Source organism: Trichogramma pretiosum, unplaced genomic scaffold (genome assembly GCF_000599845.2).
Source record: "Trichogramma pretiosum strain Unisexual culture from Peru unplaced genomic scaffold, Tpre_2.0 scaffold44, whole genome shotgun sequence".
NCBI lineage: Eukaryota > Metazoa > Arthropoda > Insecta > Hymenoptera > Trichogrammatidae > Trichogramma > Trichogramma pretiosum.
Window position 1 is genome coordinate 541,756 of NW_019641632.1, and position 27,986 is coordinate 569,741.

General features: G+C 40.3%; 2 protein-coding genes across 3 annotated transcripts in view; one reads left to right on the plus strand and one right to left on the minus strand.

Moving 5' to 3' along the window:
* Positions 1-20,038, plus strand: part of LOC106652588 — a 221,109-nt gene extending 201,071 nt beyond the window's left edge. For both annotated transcript variants that reach the window (XM_023459291.1, XM_023459292.1), the window contains exons 4-11: positions 523-590; positions 1,830-2,078; positions 3,639-3,860; positions 7,060-7,276; positions 14,422-14,570; positions 16,698-17,081; positions 18,869-19,096; positions 19,178-20,038. In XM_023459291.1, the coding sequence (XP_023315059.1) occupies positions 523-590; positions 1,830-2,078; positions 3,639-3,860; positions 7,060-7,276; positions 14,422-14,570; positions 16,698-17,081; positions 18,869-19,096; positions 19,178-19,290 (1,630 nt within the window). In that variant the 3' untranslated portion in view covers positions 19,291-20,038. The remainder of the gene's footprint in view (positions 1-522; positions 591-1,829; positions 2,079-3,638; positions 3,861-7,059; positions 7,277-14,421; positions 14,571-16,697; positions 17,082-18,868; positions 19,097-19,177) is intronic.
* Positions 20,039-21,937: 1,899 nt separating this feature from the next.
* On the minus strand, positions 21,938-27,978 carry LOC106652099 (metabotropic glutamate receptor-like). The gene is made up of 13 exons (XM_023459300.1): positions 27,963-27,978; positions 27,713-27,867; positions 27,438-27,597; positions 26,570-26,709; positions 26,055-26,203; positions 25,778-25,974; positions 25,383-25,708; positions 23,789-24,032; positions 23,584-23,703; positions 23,155-23,505; positions 22,675-22,957; positions 22,409-22,608; positions 21,938-22,323 (listed from the first exon to the last, which is right to left on the minus strand). The coding sequence occupies exons 1-13, from the start codon at positions 27,976-27,978 to the stop codon at positions 21,938-21,940; spliced, it is 2,727 nt and encodes a 908-aa protein (XP_023315068.1).
* Between the last annotated feature and the right edge of the window lie 8 nt (positions 27,979-27,986).

Below are 27,986 nucleotides of genomic sequence, written 5' to 3' on the forward strand. Positions count from 1 at the left end.
TTAAAGCTCGCGCGCGAGTATACTTTTCCTGCCTCACGGTCTAGAGCTTTGTTAAAAAGCATATTGCACACACATACACACATGCGCAAGTATTTGTGGAACGATAATACAAGCGGCTATTATTATACAGCAACGAGAAAAAAAAATAACAAAAAAGAGTATGCGCCTCAGTGAGAATGAAAACACGAGTCAGTGCTTATAGCAAGTGCATGAAAATTGGGTTTTCTTATACTTCGCGGAAGAAGAGGCTAAGAAAAATGAACTGGATAATGGTAAATTGTTTTCGTGTTTGCGAAATTGATGCTAAAGCCGGTGTATGAGAGAAAGAAGAAATCATATGGAGGATGTTAAATACTTCCATTTACTATGCACTCTTCCAATTATGCACTCTTCAATAATGGAATTGAGCTATAATTTATGGGTACTCAAAAACAAAATCGTTATTTTCAATACTATTTTTTGTAGCTACGTAAAATGTCTATATTATTAGGAATAATTAACATGTTAATAATTACATTTCAGAAACGAGAAATGTTCCCGATGCCTCGTGATGCACGAAAAACATCCAAATGTCATTCAATACAAAGAGAGTGAGTAATCATGTATTATTAAAAATATCTACATGTAAATGAATGAGATTTGAAGTGAGATCTCTATAGTTTTAATTGTCGACATTTCTAAAGTTTAAATGTCAATTATATTCAATAACATCACTATTATTTATTATTATTGATGCTTGTGCTTAGAATTACGACACATTTAAAAAAAAAATGGCATTGTATATCAAAAACCTGTTTCGAGGTTTAAAAATTATACAGTTATTTGTCGATTACCACTTGCATATTGAAAGATACAGGTACTCGGCATCTAGCGGTGAAGACTGGTATTAATTTTGATTACATTTTCATGAATTTTTCGAGCAATTAACGTCTGATTTTAATAACTTATTTTACACTAAATCCGCATTAACCCATTAACGACCAAAATGCTCGATTTTTTTGTTGGTTTTCGCAGCGATTTTTTTTGTAGTTTGAGGCCTCCAAAAAGTTTCGTATGGATCTATTTCGATGTAAAATTTAATGCCCTTTCAGAAACAGCTCAAAATTTCGATTCTTTGCGTAATAAAAAAGTTATGGCTACTTATACGAAAAAAAAAACGTAAAATTTTTTGCAAAAAATCAAGTTTTCGCTTTTTTTTCGCCAAGTTACCGTTAAGAAATCACGATATGAATATGATCAGGGGTGATCACGACTATCAAAGTATCTCAGAGAATTTTTATGGAATTTTTGAACTCCTTTTCAAACTTTGGTTTTTTGCACTTTTTATCTAAATTCAGTAGTTTTTGAGTAAAAATGAGTTATGTTTTATATGAACATAAGTTATTTTTTGTTTGAAGTAGTGGTTCGAAAATTCCATAAAAATTCCCTGAGATACTTTGATAGTCGTGATCACCCCTGATCATATTTATATCGTGATTCCCTAACGGTAACATGGTGAAAAAAAATCAAAAACTTGATTTTTTGCAAAAAATTTTACGTTTTTTTTCGTATAAGTAGCCATAACTTTTTTATTACGCAAAGAATCGAAATTTTGAGCTTATTTTCAGAAAGGGCATTTAACTTTACATCGAAATAGGTCCATACGAAACTTTTTGGAGGCCTAAAACTACAAGAAAAATCGCTGCGAAAACCAACAAAAAAATCAAGCAGTTTGGTCATTAATGGGTTAAAATCAAAGTTTTTTGTGTAACAGGGTAATGTCGCAGAAAATCTACGTTACAATTATGCATTCGATCCACTTAAGTTAACTTTACACGTTATTTTTACAGCGTTTTGCACGGTAGGCGACTGGGACATCTGCGTGCATTTGGCCGGCGACGCGACCCTCTACTCGCTCTTCCGATCGAACGCCGCGCCTTCGTCCTGTCCGTTTCACGGACCCCTCGAGTTCTCCTATACTCGGGGCGGCGAAAAATCCTGCATGTCACCGCTGTCGCAGGCCGACGCCTGCACCCAGGACTCGAAGCTGCTCATGCGTTACATGGCCTGCGCCGACGTCAGTGGCACCGAGAGCTCGAGTAAGCATTATACCGCACCACACGTATATCTAGCTAGCTGCCTCATCAATTTACCTTATATATACGTACAAGCTCGTATATACGATCGATTCGGGAGTGAAATGATTGTTTCCGATGGAATTTTTATTAACATTAACTTCCTTTTTAAATGGAACAATGTTGTATAAAAAAACTTGCCCTACATCGTTACGTTTTATGATTGGGTGAATAACATGTGCATTATAACGACTATAAGAAACACGTGTAATATCGTGCGCACGCCAACGAGCTTTAATCGTTCGCACTCGAACATCCAAGACACACATACGGAAAATTCGCATCTATTATACTCAGCTCGTGTTGTGCACATACGACAACGTCGCGTGCCTATACAATGCGCACACACTCGAAGACTAAAGCTCGTGTAAATATAATACAACACAGTGCGAGCGTACGTATATATAATATGGAACACAGGTGCGCACGCCGTAGGTATATATAGGTACACGCGCTCGCGCGAGCTTCATGTAATCCTCGAGTGCAGGAGCCCCCACGTCACACGGGCGCGATGATAATTGCGCAAAACTGTTTGTCCACTCTACGCGTACACGATATATATATGTAGGTATTTTATATGTATATATAGCTGCTCTCGCGACGTTATAACACGCGACAAACGTTAATCGACTGGGCCATTAGTCATTCATATAGGGCTGTATGCTGCTGGCTCGAGCAAACCTGCAGTATGCACGTATGTAGGTGTGTGTGTGTACGCCAGCGTGCAACCCTCTCGATGTTTGGCCTTCGTCGAACTTACGTATACATATCACGCAAAGTTGATAAAGCTCTTGGGTACATAGAGTCGTCGCGTCGTACTGCTGCTGCTGCTGCTGCTGCTGCTGCGTGTGTATGCCTTTAACGCGCGCCCGCGCCTGACGCGACTAATCGATCATTATTTATCGCGACACAGTAGTAAAGTCCCTATATGTCGCATAATATAATTCGAGGTCCTATGCATTGTTTATTGTACGCACAGCAGCAGCAGCTCTTCCTGCGATACTATACGTATATAGTCGCACCACGAAGCCTTTGCAAATTGCAATGAAAGATATATAACGCATAAAAGCGGCAAATTCAATTTCGACGAAGGATATAAAAAAAGTTTCGGAAAGAGGGGGGAAAGAAAAAAGAGAGAGACGCGATAAACGATCCGGACGATCGTAAATATATAAACTGCTTCGCAGAGGTGTACGGGCAATATATCGCGAGCGAGGCGTGTGTAGATATAGCCGGGCGCGCCGGCGATCGTGTTTAAATAACGCGGCTCTCTGCTCTTAGCACACGGAACGTAGTATACCTATATATAATAGCAGTCTTTAATTGGTATCAGCCGAATGAATATTTCACTTATAGAGAGCTGCTTCGAGATACGAGAAACAGTGTATAAGGGCAAAAAAGAGTCACGAGTTCCATAAATTTCAACAACTCCCAAGACATTTTATCGCTCAATCGATTCTTCTTTTTCATGTCGCTTCTTCTCTTTCTCGCCGTCATCCCTCGTCTTTAAACTACTACACGTAGACGTGGAAATGGAATGCCTGGCAACGTGGAAGGAGGGCAGCACGCAGTATCTCGTGGCGCGTCTCAGCGGCACCGGTATGGTCAAGGACGAGGACAGGTATCGCTGCTTCGCCTACGCCAAGTCCAGCAACACCACGTGGAATCTCGGCCAGAGCGGGGACGCCAGCTGCAACGGCCTGACGAGCGCCACCGACGGCGCCAAGACCCACAAGATGATACAGAGTGAGTTACATGCTTGTTTATCATTTATATATATTATGTGGGAGGGAGGAAAAAAGAAAGAAAATTAAAAGTACATTATAACAGCTGCTTGCATCGCTCTCGGGTAATCGTCGAGAAATTATAATACATTATTTATACATACATGTGTATACAACGGGAAAGAAAAGTTAAAGGGGTAGGAGAAGAAAAAGGCCAGTTGGAATGGGGGGGGGGGGGGNGGGGGGGGGGGGGGGTATGACGTGGCATATTGCGGCGATCCGCGCGCTGCTAAACTATGACGCGCAGGAATGCCATAGTGCTATACACGTATAGACACACACACACACACACCCAGTTGGGGTATATAGCTTGCGATCGCATTCTGTTGTTCGCCGAGGATATAGAGAATGTGTGCTGCTGCTCGAGAGCTCGCTGCTCGTGCTGCTGCTCATCCGCATAATGTATGTGTAGCACCAGCCGGCTCTCTATGTGGAATTCCTGAGCGAGCCTATACGCTATGACGCGCGTGTACTAGAGCTGCAGCTACACACCACCATATAGCTAGCTACACATGCCGGGCGCGTTCAAAAATTATTATAGCCGCGATAATTTGCCGCCGTGCGCGTTTACGCCGTATATATACATCGTCGTCGTGAGAGGGCATGTCGATAAATTATGCGCTGCACGTATATCTAGTATGTAACACGCAGCAACGGCTCAGCTCCAGTGCACACGAGTGAGCGATGGGAAAAATTAGCTTTTGAAACAATACATAACAACGCGCCGAGCCGTGTGTATTCTAAAGTTTTGAAAATCCTCGGAACCGGCCATTAGTTTGGCTTTTAACTTGGAGGAGCGAAGAGAGGGAGAGGAGAAAGAAAAAAGCGCTGCAGTTTCACGGCAGCTTAGAAAAGGTGTAAAATTTTTCAAATACATGTATATATGCTGCCGCTGCTCCCACACCGTGAAAAAAAGTCAGATATATACGTATATTCTCTTCCGAGGGTCGCGGGCGCGTACACTGCAAGTATCGCGAGTATGTGCGAACAAGAGAGCAAGAAAAAAATTTCATATTTTATCAAAAGTTATTTTACAAGTCTTGAAGCTCCGCCGGCGTGACGTTGGCGGCGCATGTGTTCATATTTCAAATCGTCGAGCTTTGAGGCAATAAATTCAGTTCTTTCCCGAGACCGTACGTTTAAGCAGCTTAAAAACTTTCGTCATCCGCGGAGGGACGAGCAGCGCCAGCAGCAACGCATTCCGTCCGGCACATCTTTAGTTTTTTTATCAGCTTCTTCTCGCTTCGTGCAGCGAAAGTACGCATATGCTTTTTTTTGCGCTTCATACCTTCGTCTGCCCTAGCTTCACTCTTGTGCATCTCTCTTGCCACGGCACGCCTTGTTACTTTGGCTTTTGATCGATTTTCATTAGCATCTCGCTAGTAAAATATGTGACACTCTCGTAACGATCCGCGGTCGAAACAAAAGATTGATATTCCATTGTAAAATGCATAACGAGAAAACAGACCGCAGAGATCGTCAATACTTTTAATCCATCAATCTTTGCTTTTTGCATCCGACGTTCCACGATTCTTCCCTTTCTGTTTTTTACTCCCTTTCTCTCGTTTCTCGCAGTGACCTAGAAAAAGAAAGAAGATAATTTTTCACCGGAGAGAGAGAGAGAGAAGAGAAAGAGAAATCCAATGTGTTTTCGATGACCGTAGCAAACAGTCAGCGTACATATACAGCGAATGTCGCCATTCTGGCATCGTTACAGTTCCCATACATATATAGTAGGATACGCGCGCGCTTGCTCTTTCTTGCGCTCTAACGACTCTAATTTCTCGTCTGTTTTGTTTTCCATTTTCCGTTCTCGTTTTTGTGCCATCTTCCACATATATATATTCGTGTATGATCCGAGGAGAGCTTTTTCTGCAGCCCTTCCACTTGCTGCGCAGTGATCTTGCTAATGACAGAAAATCTATATGAAATCGTCGTACTTTCGTAAAACACAATGCCTCAGAAGTCACGTCTCTCTGTGCACTTTTTCACTGTAACGATTGACTTTTCCTTCGGTATACATTATAATCCATACGTATTGTATGTGTGTACGCGCGTTTGCACGCGTGTTAGACGGCGGTGGCTACCAGGATCATTAATCATCGTGGCTCCAACTGTTATAACAAGTTCAAACAGTCTGGGAATCCTTAATAAACAAGGCATAATAACCTGTTATCCTAGCTCGCTTGCTCGCTGCGTCCAAGCCAATATCGCACGAGAGAACAAGCAGCAGCGGCCCCCCTTTCTCTGACCATTCGTGCGGATTATAAGCTCGACCACGCGCGCATAAATGTTTATACGCGTATATACACAGCGCGCGCGGCTATATGTACATATATATAGAGGTATCAAGTCACATTTTTCCATTACCAAAAACAAATACACTCCCATCGAGCTTCGTCGTCGCTATATGCGAATTGCAGATTGGAGCGAAAGTTTATTAACGTTTATATGGTACAGCGAATCCGATTTATATATTATTATAGATTTCGTGTGTGTGCATACGCGAGTGTGTGTATGCGTGTATCATGCGCAGAGACTCGCCCGGCATCGCTGCAGTATCGCAAGCTCGGAAAGTGATTAATCCGAGTCGATAATTCGTTACAGCTGCTTGAGCGTGTGACGATGACGATGACAAGAATTGACAGCCGGCTATAGGCCCCCTCAACCTACCCCCCTCCTATTGAAGCTCGCACTGCTGCTGCAATCGTGCAGTGACGTTGCGTAGAGAGAGAGAGAGAGAGAGAGAGAGAGACGCACGACACAGGGTGAAGTGGAAAATAGACAAAAGGGGGAAAAGCGAGTAAATGGGAGGGAATTGCAATGAACGATCGATGTGCGTTGATGACTGAAGCTCGGGCGTATTGGATGCTGTGTCGTTGGCGAAGGTTCGCGATATGGAATATGCATCGAGGGTATATTCAAGGGATAATATGTAGGATTCAATTATATGCGACTGTGCTGTTATTTTTTTGCGCGTCAGATGATGCGTTGTTTTTACAAGCATTGCATTACAATTCAGATCATTTACACAGCACCATTTCTAGATGCTCAACCTGATCGTTACTCGATATTGCAGCGTGGTTGAAACAAAAAAAAAAAATTACAGCATAGCTTCTTGAAATCTGATTATTTTCCATTTTTGTTTCGTTTTTCCACAGAACCCGAAACGCCTCGCTGCACATTCCCGAGCTGGCTGTACAAGCTGCATTCGTGGGTAGCGCTGGAATCGACCGCTGGTACGCGACTCCTGGCCTCGTACAACAATCTCACCATTCTGGACGAGCACGAGACCCAGTACACCTGTCACTCCATGGTCAAAAGTAGCCACCATCATCCGGGACGATTTCAAATTGTGACCAGAGCCACCCGAGGCTGGTGAGTTTCAGAGCGCGTAAAAGTATTTTTTCCCCTTTCCACTTTTTTTCGTCCACATTCGTTCATTTCTCATATGTCGTATACATATATACACGTACTCGTGGATTGCTTTTGACTGCTGTGTAAACATATACTACCGTTTGAAATCGAATACAGAATAACTTGGTTCGAAAAACATCCGATTTCGAATTGCATATAGAAATTTACCCAAGAATGCAATGTCGAAGGCAAAAACTGTGGCACACGGGCTTCCTTGGCAGTATATTGCTATATATACGTATCATAAATCGGCAAAGCTTGTGTGATAAAGTTTGGATTTATCAATTGCAAAATATGCGATTGTTCAGCAATAAATAATACACCGAATTTAATTGATGTTATATATTTAAAACAACTAATTTGCCTTTTCAAGTTAAAATAATTCAAGTGCTGAACAGAGAGGTAATAAATTAAAAATTTAATTATCACCGACATTGAGTAATGTTACAAATAATAATGTTATTATCTTATTATATTGTGTACGATTATTTAGTTTTTATTATAATAATTTTAATTTTAAATTTGTGAAAAAATGTGAAAGAGAGTGTGACAAATCTGATTCCCATTGAAAACCCTTTTCATGATGTCAAATCTATCGCGAGTTATGAGGGGAAAAAGTCCTTTCGAATTCCATCATGCGTTGATGCACTGTTTTACGCGCGTACATCACGCGCTCTCATGTGTGTATATTCGGGAATAACAAGAACGACGACGACGACGACGACAACGACAACGACCAGGAAAAATGCGATCAACAAGCCTCGAATTTTATTCTCGCTGGTGTATGCGTCGTTGCGCGATCCGCGTGTGCTCGGTGTAGGTAGGTATGTATTGAAAAAAATCACTTGCGTAGTTTTTATTTCGACGCACTCGTTTTAATTGGATATAAAACACCCAAAAAGCTCGATACTTTATTCTTTTGTTTTACTCTCTCGCTCGCTATGTTTTTGTTACCGAAAGCTTATCAATTCGATTCTCAATGCGAGCTATTATACAAAATAAAAACTGAATTTTTGAAATAATTTTTGTGCATTATAAGAATCATTCAAGTATCAATTTTATATTCGGACAGATTGCATGACAATTACGATTGTTTCCATGGGCATTTTTTACTCCTCGCGCGTTCGTTTACACGATTTTTGGCTCTCTCGTAATCACTCCATTACTCATCTGCGTTTTCATAATTTTTCACCGAGCCCCTCGCGCGTTGCATCGTAATAAAATTATATACACCGATACGATCGACGTTTGCGAGCATCGCGTCGTGTTAAAAAAAAAATTAATTAAGAGCAACGGGTATCGCGTGTTTTCGATTATAATACAACACAATATAACATATAATACGCGATGCGAAGGATCATTTTTCAAGCGGCGTACAAAGTCGCGTTTTTATAAAACCGCACGTAGAATATAATCGATTCACTCCGAGCGCAGGAAGTGTTTCTTCACTTTATATAATAATATACGTGTGTGTGTGCGCGTGCTGCTGGCAGCCAAGCCGGATATTAAATTCATTTTCATTAGTGTTCGACGCGCAGCGCGCTTTTCAAGCCTTGTGTCTGCGGGATAAAACGCTAACTTAGTTCGCTGTGTACTTTGAGGAAAAGAAAAATCATAAAACCCCGCGGAAAAGAAGAATGAAATTGTACTTTGAGAGCTGTTTTTTTAAGATTTCCCTTTCTCTCGCTCTCTTTCTTACTCTTTCTCCACGGTGAACCTCTAATTTATTGTATAATTACCTTAAAACGAAGAAAAGAGCAATTTTACTCGCGGAAGGAATCATAATTCAGTTTTTATCACGAGCAGAGAGCGGAACTACCCCCTTCCGATCGAAATTATCTGATAAAATATCGAACGAAATGTTTGAGCTCTATCGTGAAATTTTAAAATACTTCAATAAAAATATACCAGCTGTACATCTACATTTAGTGCTCCTATGAAAATATACCTTTCACGTGCCAAAAGAATACTGCAGCAGTAGCAGCAGCAACGACGGCGTGCGCGAACGATAAAAAGTTTTCAATGCAGCCGGCAGAAGAAAAGTACCCGTTAGAGGTTGAAACACCTCTCTGTCTCTCTCTAGCTCCTTGCTGCATCGCGCATCAGTTTAAAAAAAAACGCACCATCATCAAATTCGCCCTCAAAGTCTCTTTAAAACTCGCGAGCCACTTTTTTTCCTGCCGAAATAAAACCATAATTTTCTCAAACTTCTTTCAAACTGCGCGATACACGCACCATCGCCTCGGCGCCCGACCGCCCCGTTCGCCCGAGCGTCCATCCCGCTCTATAAATATAAATTTTACAAAAAAAAAAGACAGAAATAGAGGGACTGAGAGAGAAAAAATCGCACACAGCTATCTTCAAAGTATGCGAGGAAGAAAAATCGCGAAAATTATAACGACCAACTATTATATACGTTGGCCGCGTAGTTTATATACACGACTCCGGGACTAAATCATACAGTACAAAGTTGCATAATATTCATCGGTACTGCTGGTATACGTTATCGTATCCCACCTTCGAAATGGCCCTTGGCCCGCACACGTCTCTCTCGCTCTCTCTATGTGCATTGCGCCCCGCTCATGCTCTCGAGCTCTTGACTCTTGGGGGAAAATAATTGCCGTAGCCGGAGTAAATCTTTCGCGTGCGCGCGCTCATGGCCCGGCACCGCCAAACTGAAACATCGCCCGCGTGTTATGAATATATAGGGAACGCTTCTAACCAGACGAAGAAGAAGGAAAAAAATACGAAAAATTTTCTCCTTCTATACTTCGCGCGTGCTATATACTTATGTATACCTCCCGCAAAACGGAGAAAATTTTTTAGTGCATACAAATAAACGATCTCTCTATTATTATTAGAAAAAAATAGGAGCAAACGGCACTGGTAATGAAGTTTTTCATGAAAAGTTGTTAACACTATTGAAGAAACATCGCGCGCGGTAGAACAAAAAAATAGAAAGCCCGAGAGAGGGAGAGTGAGCGAGCGAGTGAGAGTGAGAGAGACGATAACGAAGTTGGGGTTCAGAATAATACAGCGCAAATTACATGCAGCTTCCGTGTGCGGAACGTGACTTGTACTATATTTAAAGGCTATACGATCTCCTCGACCGATTTCGTGTTCAGGACATTTCGCGTGTGCAAACTCATTTAAAATTTCACTCCCAGCGCACGAAAAAAAACCAGAGAGGGAGAGAGAGAGGGGGGAATAGAGGAGAGAGGGTACACACGGAACAAAAATATAATAAAAAAAAGCATATCAACTCAAAGTAATAATTTTAATAATATCGCGCGAGCTTTTTACCCTCGTTATAATTGTTCCGAGTCGTTAATGGTTTTTTTTTATTTTTACTTTTTAATGAAACAATACTTGTTGTTAACTCACTAATTATTGTCCGTTAAAAAAAAGTTTTAACAATGCACGTTAAACTATGTATTAACGTATTATATTTCACTGATTCAGTGGTAGTGATACGTGTGCGGTCAGGCGCGCGCTCGCAACCTTTATACATTATATACATTACATACATTATATGGTTGCATACGTATACGCGCTGCGTCGAGTGAAACTCAAATCCACCTAATCAGGCGTTTCGACGTATATAATTATTATTTCTGTATGCCGCATAATATACCTGCTATAGACAAGTTCCCCGGGTGCAGCGCGCAACGCGTCGAAACAAATTTTGCGCGCAAAACTCCTCGTGACTGAAAGACATGTCCAAGTTTATTTTGTGAATGTGTGCATGTGTATGTGTCTGTCGCATACGTACACGATCGAGAGGAGTAATATTTTACGTGCCCGACGACACGGCGCGCGTCTATATATCTGTATGAGAGAGCTTCGCCTGTACATACGGAGATATACATCGCAACCGAGAATGGGCCGCGTTATATATAGTAGATATAAATAGCTCGCGAGTCTCGCTCTCCGAACCATTTCACGACTTCTATACTACGTGAACTTCGAGCCTCGCTGCTGCTGCCGCAGCAGCTTCAGTTTCTACAGGGCAAAACGTGTTTTGCAATGCTCTATATATAAGCACCAGCCGCAAAGTTTCGCGCGCGCGTGGCAGGCCGAAACTTTTTCCCGCGCACTCTGTGTGTGCAGCTGCATGCGCGCGAGTGCGTTGGTTTTCTTTAATTTTTTTTCTTTTTTTTTTTTGCTCGGCTTGCTTGCTTGTTCGAGTAGACGAGTTTTTCATCGCACCGCGACGGCAGCGGTGCTCTCTAAAATCAACTTTGATTTTTCTTTTCTCGCGACGCGCAAGGAGAAGAGAGAGAGAGAGGCGCTATATATATACGTGTTCGAAGTAGATTTGCTTTGGGTGCCGCCCGCGCGCGCCGTTTGTGATTGATTGCCAAACAGATGTTATGGAGTAGATTGGCGCGAGTAGTCTGCGTCGAAACGATGTTTGATAAGGTTAATTTTCATTCGTTAAAAAGAAAGAGAGACAGAGCGAGAAAGAGAAAAAAGGACGAAAATTTAATAAGACCATCCGGTCGGCGAGGCATTCAATTATACTGCTAGGCGACTATTGGCACGTAGCGAAGGATTTTTCCAAAAAAAAAGGGAAGATGAAAATCTATTCTCGAATAGGTACGCGCTCGTTACGCTCGTTACGATTCCATTTTCAATTTGCCTCCGTAGCGATAATTCCATTTGCTTGAGAGAAAAATATTTTTTAAAAATTGATGAAATTTTTTATTTTATTATTTTATACATCTCTCGAAGATCGTGAGTCCGTAAAAGAGCGCGTCGCGTACGCTACGTGTATATACGACACATATTCATAAATATACGTATATATACGAAGCGGCGCAGAGCCACTATATACTTGCAGTCTGATTTTATAGAAATTCGAACAAATCGAATTGCTCGCGTGCGCCGCGCGGGAAAAGGAGTACGTGAATATTCGTTTTTCTATGTCGATTTCCTTATCCACCAACCGTGTATATCTTCCATATTTCGCGGGCAAATCGTGAACTGTGCGGTTACAATTCTATATGTGCTTTTCTTATTTTTCAAGTGCGACAAGTAAAAGAAAAAAAAACTACTCCTCCGTGTAGGCGTAAGATAAAAAATTTATCTCGATATTTTTACATCTGAATAGTTAAAATTGTACAGGGTTCGAGAGAAGTAAAGAGGAACCGTACCTTACATAAAATTCACATTTAAATTTCTTCCGGTGGTGCTTCGGCTTCTCGAGTCTCTTTTCGCCGCGTATACTCAATCATCCTTAAACTTGCGGCGCTCCACTGCAGTGCCGCCGTTCGACTCATCTTGTCGGGGATTCGCGAGCACGTATTATCGCACGATAGGAGGAGAACGAGGATGACGGGAGGGTCGTCGTCGTCGTCGAGAGAAAGAGAGAAGGTCTAAGAGCAGAGAGCACGTATAGGTATACAATATAACGATTCGGAGTTCGAAGAGGAGGTAATCAGCCTACTCATGTAATGACTTGGCGTTTTATCATGCGCCATTGACATTTACCCGGAGAATTCTCAACAATGGCAAATTTCATTCGTTCGCGTAATCGTTAGGATCGTATAACTACCGTACGTTACGTAAGTAAATGTACATTCTCGACTCCGCCGCGTCGCATTGATTAGATTATTTACGGAGTGCAGCTTGCATAAGCCTGGCATACTGACTTGGCACAAAAGACACCGCACCGCGAGAATCACGTGCGCGTGTAAATTTGCGGCCTTTGCCACCCCGGCGAAGTTTAATTAATTGGTCACCCGGTGAAAATACGAGTCTCCGAGCGCGACGACATAGTTCACCCGGGGGTAACGCGCGCGCTCGCGCATGGTTTGTATTTTGCGTCGATTTCTCTCTCTCTAGTCACCCCGCAGCAGCTCGATGCTCGATGCTAATGAGAAAATGGATTTTTGCGCGCGTACATGCAGCGCCGAGTGACTGTTGCCCGAGTGAAATTTATTTATTTAAACAATCAATTTGCTAGATTTATCCGTCCGTGTGAAAATTCGTTTTTTCTTTCGTTGGTTTTTCGTTTTATATCGTTTAAATAAGTCCGGGCGAATTTTATTATTAATTATAATTATAGTGAGATTTGATATCAAGAATGGAAATGATATTTATGCGCGAGATGAATATAGTGGCAAAACGCGCGATTGCAGGTGTTGAGGTGACAATGTATTGGGCGCGCGAGAGCGAAGCTATAACAATTAGGCGGTCGGCAGCCGCAATATTATTTAATCATACGACCCCGTTTCGGCTTTTGTTTCTCGCAAAATCACTCCCGAAATTTCAGCGCTAGCATCCCATTAATTACTTGGATAAACTCTCTCTCTCTCTCTCTCTTTCTCTCTGCGCTTAATTAAATTTCCGCTATAATAAACCCCCCGCGCTCGTTTTCTAAACTTGAAAATCGTTGAAACGTCGCGATATATAGGCTTCTTCTGAATAAATTATTTAGAATCAATGAAAAAAAAAGGGATAAAACGAAAGGACGCGCGCTCGCGAGCGACGCAGTAAAGCCCGTACATCGTTTACGTTTACGAGGCAACATCAGAGTCACGAGGTGCGAAAGAGAGACGACGACGACGTCGGCGGCAGCGGCGAGGAATAAAAAAAGGAGAAAAAAAACGACGGGGAAATATTTCGAATCCCCGAGTAACGATATATGGAAACGAGGTAACAATATGTCTCGCTCAGTCCAAGTCCGAAGGATGTAAATCTCGCTTCGACGCCATCCGCGCTCGCATCCGATCCGCATATAAAAAGCTACGAAAAGGTGTAAAAAGAGACAGGAATGGCGCTGACGGATAATTGTCGCCGATATATATAAAGTAAAATTCCGATTTCTCCCTTGGGCGACACGAGCAGCAACGCACAGTAGCAGCAGCAACAACGATGCAGCAATAGCAGCAGCAGCAGCAGCAGCAGATCTTCAAGATTTTCTTCTTCTTTCAGTAGTTCCGATGTGATGCATGCACTATACTACACGATGGCAGTTTCAACTTTTTAAGACGTATAAACTCTATTATATGTGTATGTGTATGTGTGTGCGTGTGCTCGTATGTGTGCGCGGGTGACACAAATAATGAAAAAAATAAATATTAAACCACGTATGCTTGCAGCACGAACGGCTACGTCTGCATGGTGTTTCACCGGCGAGACGATCACGTTATGGAGCTGCAGCAGTCGCAAAATTGGTCCCAGCAAGACGACGAGGCGTGCAAGCTCAGCTCTTTCAACCCCTTATCGGCGCCTTACACAACCTTCATCAGTAAGTTTAACAACACAACGCAGCAGCAGCAGCACACTATGTATAGAAAGCAGCAACAGCAGTTGCTGCGCACTATGCTTAATTGTTTCCTCGCATGTTGTAAATCATTTTGTGGCACGGCAGCTTTTCATCTCTTCCCCAATGAGGGAAACAATTAGTCTGAGCGAATGCTTGAAAATACACACACGAGTTCGATATTTTTATTATTATTATTTTTTTTTTTCAGCCAATTAAGATTCTGATTAATGTTGATTAAACGTTATCATATCTTGCTATATTTTTGGAGAAAAAAATAGTGCACCGCTATTTTATTCACGCTCCGATAAAAACGATAAAATCTACGTTTTATATCCAATGAGCATAAATTTTATCCTCTAATTCGATAAAATACCAATTATATATCAGTTCATACATGAATAGCCTTTATATATCGACTCACGAATTATTCATCCCTTTTATAAAGCTCCCCGCAGCCGCTCGATATTTTCCGATCGAAAATCATGATTAGAATTTGAAAAAAATTACACCGTTAATGCTGAAAGTATATAAAAAAAAGAGAGAATCGTGGGGATCGTCGTAAAGCAAGGCTCCGCTGGCTCGTATAACAAAAAGCGCGAGAATGTCACGTATCCGTCGTAAAGTGAAAAATTTATATGGACGCGAATCGCGCTCGCTCTCGCTTGCTCGAGTTTACTATATCACGCGGAGCGCGGCGCGCATCTACGCGCTCGCTAGAGTAAATCTGCTGCTGCTCGGCTCGCAGCCCCGCGTGCGCGTTGACATCTGCCTCGTAAAAGATTGGAAGCCAAGTGTGTAGTATTATTTTTAGGACCCGAGCGTGCTTCTTTTTACGAACGAAACATTTTCTTTTTATCGTGATCCGACTTATCGTTGGGGAATATTTTAGTAAATCAGCCGTGCGCCAGGCTGTGTACGCGACTACGCGTGCGCGTACACCAATAATGGAAAATATTGCGTGCATTATCTCGAATGCGCCGCCGCGAGCGGCAAGCGTCAAGCGTAATCCTTGACTTTACGACTGCAATCCATCTTCTTCAGAACGACACGTGCATAATATGCTCTTCATGAACTCTTACAGTAATGGTAATTAGTCGAGTAATTTGGCTCTTGGAAAAATGTTAACAATTCGATCGTTCTGATTCTCCTATTCGGTGCTCGAATGGCTTTGAAAACTTTAACTTTTTTTTGTTAAAGTATTTCAAGATATTGTCAATGATTTCAAAATTTCATTTCAGTTTTAGGAGAGACGCGTTATTTCTATTATATCCGAACTGACGCTGAGTATTTACGCGTAAAGACGAAATACACTTTTCAAAGTATAACTATCACTCGTTCGCACGCACGAACGCATACAAATCCGTCGCGCGCAGAATGCGACAGATTGTTTATATGAACGCGGGCGGGCGGAGAAAAAAACAGCAGCAGCAACTCGATTTACCACTTGGATTATCTCCTTTCGCTCTGTCCTGCGTACACATAGGAGAATTGAAGATTTCAATTTTTACCCGAAGCGCAACGCAATATAACTCAGTGCCAGTAATGGTACAGCGTATGCACGGCGAACGATGGAAAAGAGTATAGACTCTAGTGTTCATAGCGGTAGACATAGATTCGCTTCGCGTATAATGCGTGAAAAGTTTCGAAAAAGCGAAAGAGCGAGAGGAAAGAGAGGCAGAGCAGGATTTTTCGCTGATTCGAGCGACTTTTTCTATGCTCCAGTTTTATTTTTGTACCTCGTGCACGCATATAAGAGGTAAACAAGATCTTTTCAGGATGGTTTGGAAATGTTTTGCAAGATCACATGTACATATAGCGAGTATTTCTTATCAGCTTGTATATTCTGCACTGATCTGTGAATAACTTTGGATTTTCGGTGTAGCTGAATTTGTTATTTTTCTCCTTTTTTCAATTTAGTATGCAACATTAAAAATATTTTGTTATTTTTCTTAAAGTTATTATAGTTCTTAAAGCTTATTGCAGTTTCTGTTGTTTATAATTATTGTTCATAGCACCTATACTAGCTGTAAAATAAAAATAATAATGCACGATATAATAAAAAAAATTAATTATTACCTGCTAATTTTAATTTTCTTTCCCTGACAACAGCTATGGAACCAATGACCCGTCAATGCCCGTACCTCGGCCGCTACTCCGTGGTGTTCGTCACGAAATCAGCAAGCGCGGAACATAACGACGTGTGGCCATCAAGACCGTCATTGAATAACAACAACAACAACAACGGCCTGTCCAGTCAATACAATGCCAACAACAATAACAACAATAATAACAACAACAACGTCATGACTAATCACCGACGCATCGACAACGTCGAGGAAAACGTCGCCGAAGTGCGATCCATGCAGGCGACGACACAATCGCCGGCTCTGCCCGTTCGGTGTCATCAAGCACGAGTGGAGGGTCTAAATATCGGCTGCACAAAGCCCGACATCATGGAATTCGCCACGGATTGCACGGATAAAGCCTTGTTCAGTAAGAGTCTTTTTTTGTAGCCGGGGAAAATATCCTTTGAAAAATTCAATATATGCTTTTCTTGCATATTTTTTCGTCGCGCGCGCGCGCGCGGTCCATCTTTGGGGAAAAGAGGGTTGGAGGAGGGTGAAGACGAGGATCAGAGAGGCAGCTGGAGATTATAATACCCGAGTAGCAGAGCTTCTGGTACACACGACGCGTATATAGTCTGGACAAAGCCATTGAAAAGCAGGATTTAAGCAATATATAGACACGACCGCACTAGTACACGCACACACTCGCACACATATAAAGCGGAAGTGAAGTGTCTTTCTTCCTCGCTTGCCTCTCGCTGTTAACCCTCTGAGCTCTATCGGCGTGCGTGTATGTGTGCGTGTGCGCCGGCTGTGCGCTGCTACTGCTACTACTTGACGGCTGATACAGAGAAAGCTTGATTCCCGAGACAGCTTCGACAGCTTTGCAACGTCGACGATGTTTAGAGTCTTGGGCGTAACGTCTTATCGGATTACCCTGTCGTCTTTCTTCGGGCGTGCGGGCCAGAGAAGCGAAGGGGGTCTAAAGTTCAAGATAGTTAGTTTGCGGCCTGCGACGACTTGCGGAAAGAGAGAGAGAGAGAGAGAGCCCGAGAGTAAGTCGAGTCTCGACCTTTACGCTTCGTTTGCTCTGATGGACGTCATCACAGCACCTATTCTCATCTAGCGCGGCCTTTGTTATATGTACATAGCATCTTTACATTGTATATCACACTCGAATACGATTAATTGACTTTGCCTTCGCTCGCGATGGCGGTACAGGCGAAGGGGAGAAGGGCGAGGGGGCAGCTCAGTGGGCAAAGATTTCCTTAGCCGCTTCTTAATCTGCGCAGCCTCTCACCCCCCGCGCGTGTGCTTGCTCACTTGTCGCTGTTGCGCCATCACCGCCACCGAGAAGTGTGAGAGAGATCAAGAGAAACGGTAGTCAGAGACTGTACAGCGCAAGAAAGGAGCAAGTTTCCTCTGTGATTTCAGGGCTTGTTGTCTTGTAACTTTCATCCTCCCCCATCGACCATCGATTTATCCGCATTCATCGGAAGTGGCTTTATGTCTCTTTGACGTAGCCCGATTAGAAAATGACAACGACCAAAAAAACAAGAACCGCATGCATTATGCATATCGAGGCGTGCGCGCGCGCAGCGTATAACGGAAAAGCTCTCGCGCGTGCAATCTATCTATATTGTATACAAGAGGAGGCGCGCATCGACGATGTCAGCAGCCGCGTCGCTTGTTTTGCCATTAAATTCGATACGCACCGAAGCAGCGCAACGTAACGCTCGCTTGTTAAGCTTGTCAAAAACAATATGTAAGCTCCGAAGCAGACTGCCGCCAGAGGATAAGTGCACGGCTGCTTTGATTAAAGATTATGCAATCGCGCGCTACTTTCTATATGTACCTGCGTGTTATATATGCGTGAGTGTGTGTGTGTGTGTGTGTGTGCGTGTCACGTGTGTATGGGTGGGAAGCGAAAGCACGCCAGCGCAAAAGCAGCTGCAGACCTTTCTAAATCTGCGGCTATAGCATATTCGTTCTCGAAGTACGTGTTTGCTCGAGGCATTACAGAATCCATCGGCGTCGTCGAGCCGTTACCCGAAAAGCTCGATCGACTCGGAACACGGCGGATTATCGTCTCTCTCACTCTCTCGCTCTGTACGAATAGATTATAGATACTCCGTTCGCTCAAGCCCAGGCTATGTATTATAATGCGAGGAGATATAAAAAATCCTCTCTGATCCGTGGTACTTTCATTCGCAGAATATTCGTGTCACGGCACTTGGGTGGAGAACGACACGGCCTATCTGGTGGCGAGCACAGAGACCGGCCGCTACTGTCTCGTCTACAGCGCCACGGCCTCTGCGGTGACAACGCAGGGCTCCTCGATCACCGGCAGCAGAGAGCTCACCATTACCGGGCACATGGCCTCGTGTCCCCGGCAGTCGCATCTGCATAAGCACGAGTGGCGAGTCAATCTCACAGCGTACAGTAAGTTTTTTTGAAATAATGATGCAAGCTCGATACGCAGAATCCGCTGATATTTTAATACCCTCCTTCTGTTTCTTGCAGCGCAATGCGATGACGTTTCGTCCGCGTCGACGTGGCGGTCATCCGGCACTTCGCTAACGACGCACATGGTCCTCGTCGTAGGCAGTTTAGCGATTCGCTACCTGGGCAGGTGATACTGTTGCTGAATGTAAATCATATATGGCGTTGAAAGCGCTCCAATGATTATTTTTGACGCGTAAGCACCGATGGTTGTCGTCGACCGATCAACTGTTTCAAATGTCTTGGTAAAGACAAATCCTAATATACTAATAGATAATGTAGAATAATAGGCTTTTGCGCGTCTTTGTAAGTGGATTTTTTTTTATTTCATTCTTTTGTTCAAATAGGCCCAGGGATGAAATATATTTTTAAATATGCAATAGTTTTAGCGTCGAGAAATTTTTATTTCAGAATGCTTTATTTGCGAATACGGTAGACTTCGAGCATCCTTTCGAATAGATTTTCAAAATTTCACTCGAGCATTATTGAAACAAATAATTGTTTCTATTTAATTATTCATTTATGCTTAGGGAAGGCAAAGAAACGTAAGAAATCAAAAAAAGATATTATCAAAATTTTAAAATTATTCAATAAACAAATGCGTGTACCCTTGATACGGACGTAGTAAAAAAGAGTAGAAACCATACGGGGTGCTGGGGCCAAATAAATTATGAGGATAATTGCGCTTATTGAAAAGCAAAAAATATTGAAAATTTATTCAAGGATGCTAGATTGTCGATTTACGAACAGATGTAAAAAAATATATATTGTAAAATATTAACCAAGTCATTCCTGTGAATTAGTTATCAAAATAATGATTGTTATTAGCTTTGAAAACTACTTTTGTATGAAAATAAGTATCAAAGAAAAAAATTAGTTAGAAAAGGGTTCATTATTTTTATATGATATAATCATTTGTTGAATAATAAATAATATATTGAGTCTTGTATTCTGAGAGTATTGAATTATCAATTCATTTAAAAAACTATTGACAAAGTGTACCATTACATATTGAATTACAGATTTATGTTAAGAATTAATTGATTATCATGACATTTTTTTCAATAAATAAGGTTTCAAAACTTTTCTTCTACTGCTAACAATACAAAACTACTGAAAAAAGATAAATTATACATACAAGTGAACCTACATATCGATTAACTATGATATGAGAAGTGTGTAAATAATAAATCAAAACTCTAGTCAAATCATCCTCGAAAAATCTTAAATTGTGGATAGTTCTGGAATAATAATCAACAATTAAAAATGTACGAACTAATTCACGTAAAGGTCACTGCCCGATCGCACAATAGGTTAAATATTCAAACCAGATTCACTAAGCACCTCTCATAGTTGAAAAGAAAACTTGATAAAGTATGCATATTTTTGACTTAAACTATTTTAACTATAATTAAAAAAGCCGGTCTTTTCTATTAAATGTTGATTGAACGGCAATACCATAGGATTGCCGAATGAGGTGGTACCTTAATAAAAAGTACTACTTAAATACTTGGAAATGAAATCATAGATTCAAACAAAATGTCAAAAAAGCCTATAGATAAATATCTTCATAGCTTATAGTAAAAGAAATCTCTACATTGTTAGATACCTAATGAAATTTTGACATGAATCTTCGAGATACAACTATATTTTATTTATACACGCGATTAATTATTTATTTATGTTATGTATAAGTTGTTAACGTATTGTTATATGGTATAATTTACATTTGTGATATCAATTTTCTTGTATATAATAGTGTATATGAAATAGCGCTTTTTATTAAATTTAAAACATAACTTAAGGCTGTAAATAAAACGTTGAAAATTGTGTACGATAAATTTAGATATAAAAATGTTCATTCGTAATCTTCACTAAATTATGGAATATTGTAATTGGGTCGATGACAGTGTCATCTCAAGGCTTTGTAAAAATAAAAAAATAATAAAAATTGTACAATTTTATTGTATGAACGTATGATGGGACATAATTGGAAAATTGAATCACCACATTTTTAAATTTATATCAAAATCAATTTCTAATCCAATACATAACTGTAAATTAATGTATTTTCACCTAATTTAAGTATGGAAAATCATTTAACAAGACAAAACGCAATACAACGAGAAACGTCACTTAAGCGCATAAATTCATAATTATAAAAAAAAAATTATTGAAATCGATGAAATAAATGTTTTGTGTTCGAAACAGCAAAAATGTATTCTTTCTGAGGTGAATGATTGATAACTCTCTAATAAAAAAGACAGGATAGACTTTACAAGATTTCAACCGTACTGTAACATAAAATTTACGGTTAAACAAGATGTAAATTAAATGCAATTCGCATAGTTCAAATAAAATATAAGAGAATCGAAAAAAAATATTGTGACTCGATATTTATAATGGAAAAAATAAGTAAGCTGATAATAGCGCTTGGAAGTTATAAAAATGTATACATACTACGTGTTTTATGATCTGATGAAATATTACAATGACATTTACGATTATAGATGGTTTTTCATTATTATATTATAGGTGTTAATCGATAATATATTTACAAATAATCAATAATATCGTATGTTTTTATTAATAAATTCCTCTCTCATTATTAAGCGCTTTTCATGATTGATCCATATATGATTAGTAATATTAACTTATTTATGAACTGAATAAATAATTTCATTTATTTGTTTATGATTATGTAAAATTCATTTATATTTACAATTATTTACATGAGTATATGTATGATTTTTAGGTGAAACAATTCATGATTATATAAAATTACTCAATTGTTGAAGATTCTCTAGCAGACGAAGTAGTGACCCCGTGAGGATTGCCATTGAGTACCACAGTCGGCCGTCCCGGCGATGGGATGAAGTTGGAACTTCTGTGACGAGTCATTACCAATTCTCTGGTGTTCTTTTCCGGCTTTATGATGACTATATAGATTTTCGGCAGAAACAAACACGTTAATTGCACAAAAGCACTGAGGGACAATGAAAGGGCTAGAGTTACAACGCGTATGGCATTGTCAGCCGATGCCAAATAAAGAGGCACAAAGGCTAGCCACAAAACCAAAGTCGTGTAATTAGTGAAAGCTATGCGCCGAGTCTCGTTAAAGCCTTCTGGACATTTTCTCGTTTTGATGGCATAGTATGTGCATATCACTGCAAATAAGAAATTATAATGTTCGAGTTAATCGTCTTCAGATAAAATTTTGTAAAATTTAGTTAAAGAACGATGAGAATGTACCTATCAAAAAGAATGGATAAACTAATCCGACAATATAGGAATAATCATTAAAGCCTTCGCAAATAATTAGTCGCTGCTCTCTCGAAGGAAAAATGAAAATCGTTTTTGGCTTCATTCTGAGTAGCCAAGCTCCATTTATAAGAATCTCCACAGCTGTCAAGACTCCAGTGATCGTCAGCTGCGAATTAGGACTCGTATATCTACGGATTCAACATCAATTCTGTAGATTCAAATTTTCAACAATTTAATAATTCGTATCTACGGACCTTGGTTTATGAGGGCTGTTTGTCGCATTATTAAAAATTCGATGAATTCTATTGGTCTTGGTGACTAATGCGGCATAACAAATTGTGTAGCACAGACCGATCCCAAATCTAGTCAGAGCACAGGTATACTCGTTCGGCCAGGCAATGATGGCGAAGGTCATGAGAAACGAGGCCAAAATACCGAAGAGCATTAGGCAGGATAACTCTCGACCCGAGGCCTTGATTATCGGTGTGTTGCGATTAGACCAAAAAATCCCAAAGACGACAATTGTTACTACTATTCCTGTATTTGAACATATTTATTTCGTAAGTACATCGTTATCATAGAAAAATCAATGTTTTTAGCTATTAGCTAGTACAATATAAAAAGGTAGAATCAATGGTCTTTTTTCATTAGGTAGGGGATTATCAAATTTTGACGAAGGATACCAAAATACTCATATTTTCAACGTACTGAAAACGGCTAAAATGAAAACTTACCGAATGTAGCCACTGTCACGGCACAAGCAGCCCAAGGATGCGTATAATCGACAAATTTTTCATTGACTCTCTCGCAAATTGTTTTATTATTCGCCGGTAGAGTACCCAGGCTGCACAATTCGCACTGATTTTCGTTCTTTTTGCGCTCGTGCGTGCCGCAATCGCGGCAACGCGAGCAACAAGAGTCCAGACGCTCACGCACTTGATCGCTTCTGCAGGACGAGATGCATCTCGAAGTCGGAAATTGCCACTGGTCTTTTGTGTTGCCGTATTTGCCTTGCATTTGGCCGCGTAAGCGAAGCAGACTATCGTCGAGTTTAAGATCGTGAAACTCGTCACCTTCGGATGTAGCTATTTTGAACAAAATGAAAATTTATTTAAGGATCGCTAATAATCAAAAGTAAAAAAAAATCAATTTCAATTTCTAACAAGTATAATTGCCCACAATGATCCAGTGATATCCATCTGGTTTCTTTTGATAGTTTAAAATCGAGTATCTTGTCGGTCCCTCTCGTCCTTTGACAAATTTAAATTTATTGCCAGCTTCATCTGCGTGGGTCATGGTACATTATTTTTTTACATTATTTTTACATTATTTTTTAATCGTAAAAGAACAACTTATTTTCTGATGTACCTTTGAACGATACTTTGGCTAGATAAGATGAAAGTAGAGGCCCGTCAATATGACTAAGAATCTCGCAAACCATTCCTCGCTGATAATGTGGACACATTTCTTTCTGTAAATCGTGCAGAGCCAAAGCCACGGCATAAACCGCATCCCTCACGAAATGAATATTTTTTCGCTGCTTATAACCCATTTCACTCGATATTTTCATGTTAAAGTCATCTTGTCGACAGTGATCTTCACGAAAATGCTGCTGTAGCAATAAGTTAAATTTTTCGCCATTAAAAATTTTTCAGAAAGTGAATGAAAATATAGAATAAATACTTTTTCAGAACGAAATGCTAAGATAGATTGAATTAGGGGACTAATGCAGTGAAAATAATGTAATTCAAAGCTCTAAAATGCTACTTGACTTACACTGATGTAATAATTCGAATTATTTAAGTCTCGTAATTCAAATTTATTTCGAATCGTGTAACACTAACACAAGAGAGGTGGACTAAAATCATCTTACGATTTTTTCAGCTCTGTTTTTTCATTTTCCATATGGGCAATTTTTTTTACATAAGATATTAAGTGGAATTGTAAATGATATTATAGAGAAGGGTTAGTCATCCGGCAATCGTTGATAAAAAATGGTCTCTCAATATAATATGTTTACTCGTTGAGAATCTTCTACGGAATCAGGACTTCTAGAGGTCTTATTTACTACAACTTTGCCTTTTCTCTTTGTGATTTTCAAGATTTCAAGCATGCGCCTTCTAGCGGTAAAATAGGTACCATTTTGATGTTTTGTTCGATCAAAACGAGTTTTATCGACGATTCAGAAAATACTTGCAAAAACATGTGTTAGGCGCATTTTAAAACTTACATTTTTTGATCGCTTCATTCGAATGTTAAATTTAAAGTGAAATATCTCACAATACAAAAATTTTAACATAAACTTAGATTTTTGAGATATTTCCTACGAATTATGTGACTTTTTTAAACATTTTTCTTTCAATGAAACTCATCTGACACCAATCAATCACTTCAAACAATGCGATAACTCAGATTATATGAGTTCGACTATACATTAATCTGAACCTTTTTTTTTTATTAAATAATACGGCAATGGACGCGGTACCTCCTTGCATCAACCTGTGTTGATACAAGTTGTTTTTTAAATCGCGAAAGCTAGATGCTACTTTGGCATCCTCTTGGAAAACTCACGATTTTATATATATTTTTATCTTAATCAAGAGTCGAACACATCACATCACATTAAGTAAAGGGTTGAATTATCATCGTTTGATGTGTTCGACTCTTGATTAAGATAAAAATATATATAAAATCGTGAGTTTTCCAAGAGGATGCCAAAGTAGCATCTAGCTTTCGCGATTTAAAAAACAACTTGTATCAACACAGGTTGATGCAAGGAGGTACCGCGTCCATTGCCGTATTATTTAATAAATAAAACTGGGGCGCGAAAATAAAACTAGCAATTTACGGGTAAGGATTGTTTAGAATACAATACTTAATCTGAACCTGTTGTTCCACATGCAAAAGAACCCAAACAGCCGATCTAAGCTCACATCTTTAACCGACTTGAGCGTACTCGTACCGATTCCTCGTCATTCGAGACGCTTCCATTGGCTCCGCGACACCTGTGATACTCCGTCCAGAACTCGTCGAACCACGGATTCACCTTGACGTGCTCCAGGGTCAGGTTCGTGAAGTAATCGTCGAAGCCGGCCATGTGCGTGTAGAGCGGCTGAACGGCGAGCGCGCCCTCGAGGATGTGCTCCTCGTCCGGACTGAGCTCGCGCTCCCTCTTGCCCGACGACCAGATGTCGCTGCCGATCCAGACCAGCTGCTCGCTGGCGCTCAAGCGCCGTGCCGCGCGGATCACGCGCAGAGTCGCCACTTTTTCAGCGAACATGACGACGACTATGGATTAGAAAAAATTATAACGGAAGTTGATTCGAAAAAAAAAATAACTATCCAAAGAGAATTTACCTCGAATGTCCGATTTTTGTGTGATATTGTGAATGATCGCGTCGTAAATCGGCTCGTCGGAGATGTCCTTGTCGATGCAGTGCAAAAACCCGAAGCAAACGTTGTAGTTGTGCGCCAGAGCCTCGAGTGCCTCTTTGCCTCGTTTGCCGTACTCCGTGTCGGTGTAAACGAGGTACGCGTACGACCAATCGAAGTGCCTACATAGGACGCGACGATTATCGCAAAATAAAATTTTTCATATTCATCGAGCTATACAGTCGTTGTCCGCACAGCTTACTTGAGTATTTTCAACATCGCCTTGGCTTGATTCACGTCGCTCGGTACGGTACGAAAGAAATGCGGGAAACGGGCTCGGTCGCCGAGCGACGACGACGTCGCCATGTACGAAATCTGTGGCACCATGAACAGCCGCAATATCGGGGCGATCTGCGAGCGGATAAGAAATTATAATTTACGAAAACTGTGCACCAATAAGAGGAATTTTTTCTCTCGAACGATCTAATTACAATTTCTTTTTGCCAACTTTGACATGTCTTTTTATCAATGAGCGAAATTTAAAATTTCATTCGAGCTTCAACGATATACATTACAGTTTTGAACTCACGTACCGTGCGCGCGACATCGCAAGCATGCGGGAGCTTAACGGGCGGGTGCAGCCGCCCTGCTAGCGACCACACGCGCACGTATCCGCGGGTGGACGGCAATTACGTTTTAATAAGCGTAATTGAATGAGAATTTAATTTAAATTACGCTCATACATAATGGCTTGTAGAATAAAATTCCATGCAATACCTGTAACGTGACGGAACTGGAACGCGATGCCAAGACCGCGGCCACTTTGTCGAAATGGCCGCCCATGAACTTGGGCACGCTGCCGTCCGCGCATTGAAACTCGCTTCTGTTGTGAAACTCGTTTTCGTGTGCTATGAAGCCTAGAAAGTACGCGTCAATTGAAATTGATGTAAATCCCGATGGAAGTACACAACATTTTATCGCTAGTTTTTAGTCATCCAAAAAATTTTTTAGACTCTAAAGGACCTTCAGAACTAAACGTATACCAACAAAAATTGTAACATTTTTTTAATATTTAAGGGATGTCTTACATTCGACATTTTTTCAATGTCTATATTTTTTTGACGATGAAATTCAATCATATTACCACTTAAATACATTTTAATATGTATAGTATTATTTTTAATATTTAATACTTTTGAATTGTAAAACGCGAATGATTTGAAATGGTTAATTTGATTTTAATAACATAATCTTTGGCGCTGGGTTTTAGAAACCAAACTTGCAGCATAGATGAATAGCTTTCAAAACATGTTTTGACATATACAGTTCTTTTGACTTTGCTACTTGCAGGTTTACCCAAATAGAGGTATTCGCCATCTACCGGCCGAGGCTTAAAGTAACATCATCGTATTTAAAGTGGTCGAAAACTGGTCTACATTTTTTGAAATAATTAAATTATTGTTTTTAGATCGTTTTAAATGCTCGTTATGAAATCAACCAATTAATGATTATGTATTTTAAAAGATTTTAAATGGTTATTTTTGGTCATCAAGTTATTATTAATGTTGAGCATTTCTATCAGAACAACATTGCGCCAGTTATCCCATGAAAATTTGAACAAATGTCACTCAAAATAACTACGAACCTTTGACGAACTTTAACGTTTGTTCGAGGGCGTAATTAGGATTGTCGCACGTATCGAAAGCCAAGACTCCGAGTCGTACGCCGGGTAAAATGTTAGGATTACGATTGATTCGATCGACGGTATACAGCATCGCTTCCAACGGTTGTATGCCGTCTTCGATCTGTCAAAGTATGCGACATGATTTATTATTAGACTTTATGAGATAATTTTTAAGAAAATAGAGTTTTAATCACTTACGATAAAAAACAAAGTATAATTGTAAAGGAAAAAATTACCTGAATCTTACCGCAATCTTCTCCATTCACACCTTTTGCATGAACAGGAAACAAAGCTCCCAGAACTATATCACCGGATATATTTATGAATTTTTCGCTCTCAACCACGGCAATCAAAATAAACAGTACGAAGACGATAAAATTCGCAGTTGTCACTGTAAAATTATATCACTTTAATCTTGTTAAATCAAATTTATAATGAATTCTCTGAATCGATGAATTCCTGAAAAGCTCACTATTGAAAGATTACGGTGATAAACTAACATCCATCTAC

What these genes read in the sequence shown, in the direction of transcription:
- LOC106652099 (XM_023459300.1), bottom strand. An exon ending in CCAGTTCCGTCACGTTACAG is followed by an intron (nt 26,204 to 26,569) that starts GTATTGCATGGA and finishes ATCCGCTCGCAG; the next exon opens with ATCGCCCCGATATTGCGGCT. An exon ending in CGTGACAGTGGCTACATTCG is followed by an intron (nt 22,958 to 23,154) that starts GTAAGTTTTCAT and finishes GTTCAAATACAG; the next exon opens with GAATAGTAGTAACAATTGTC.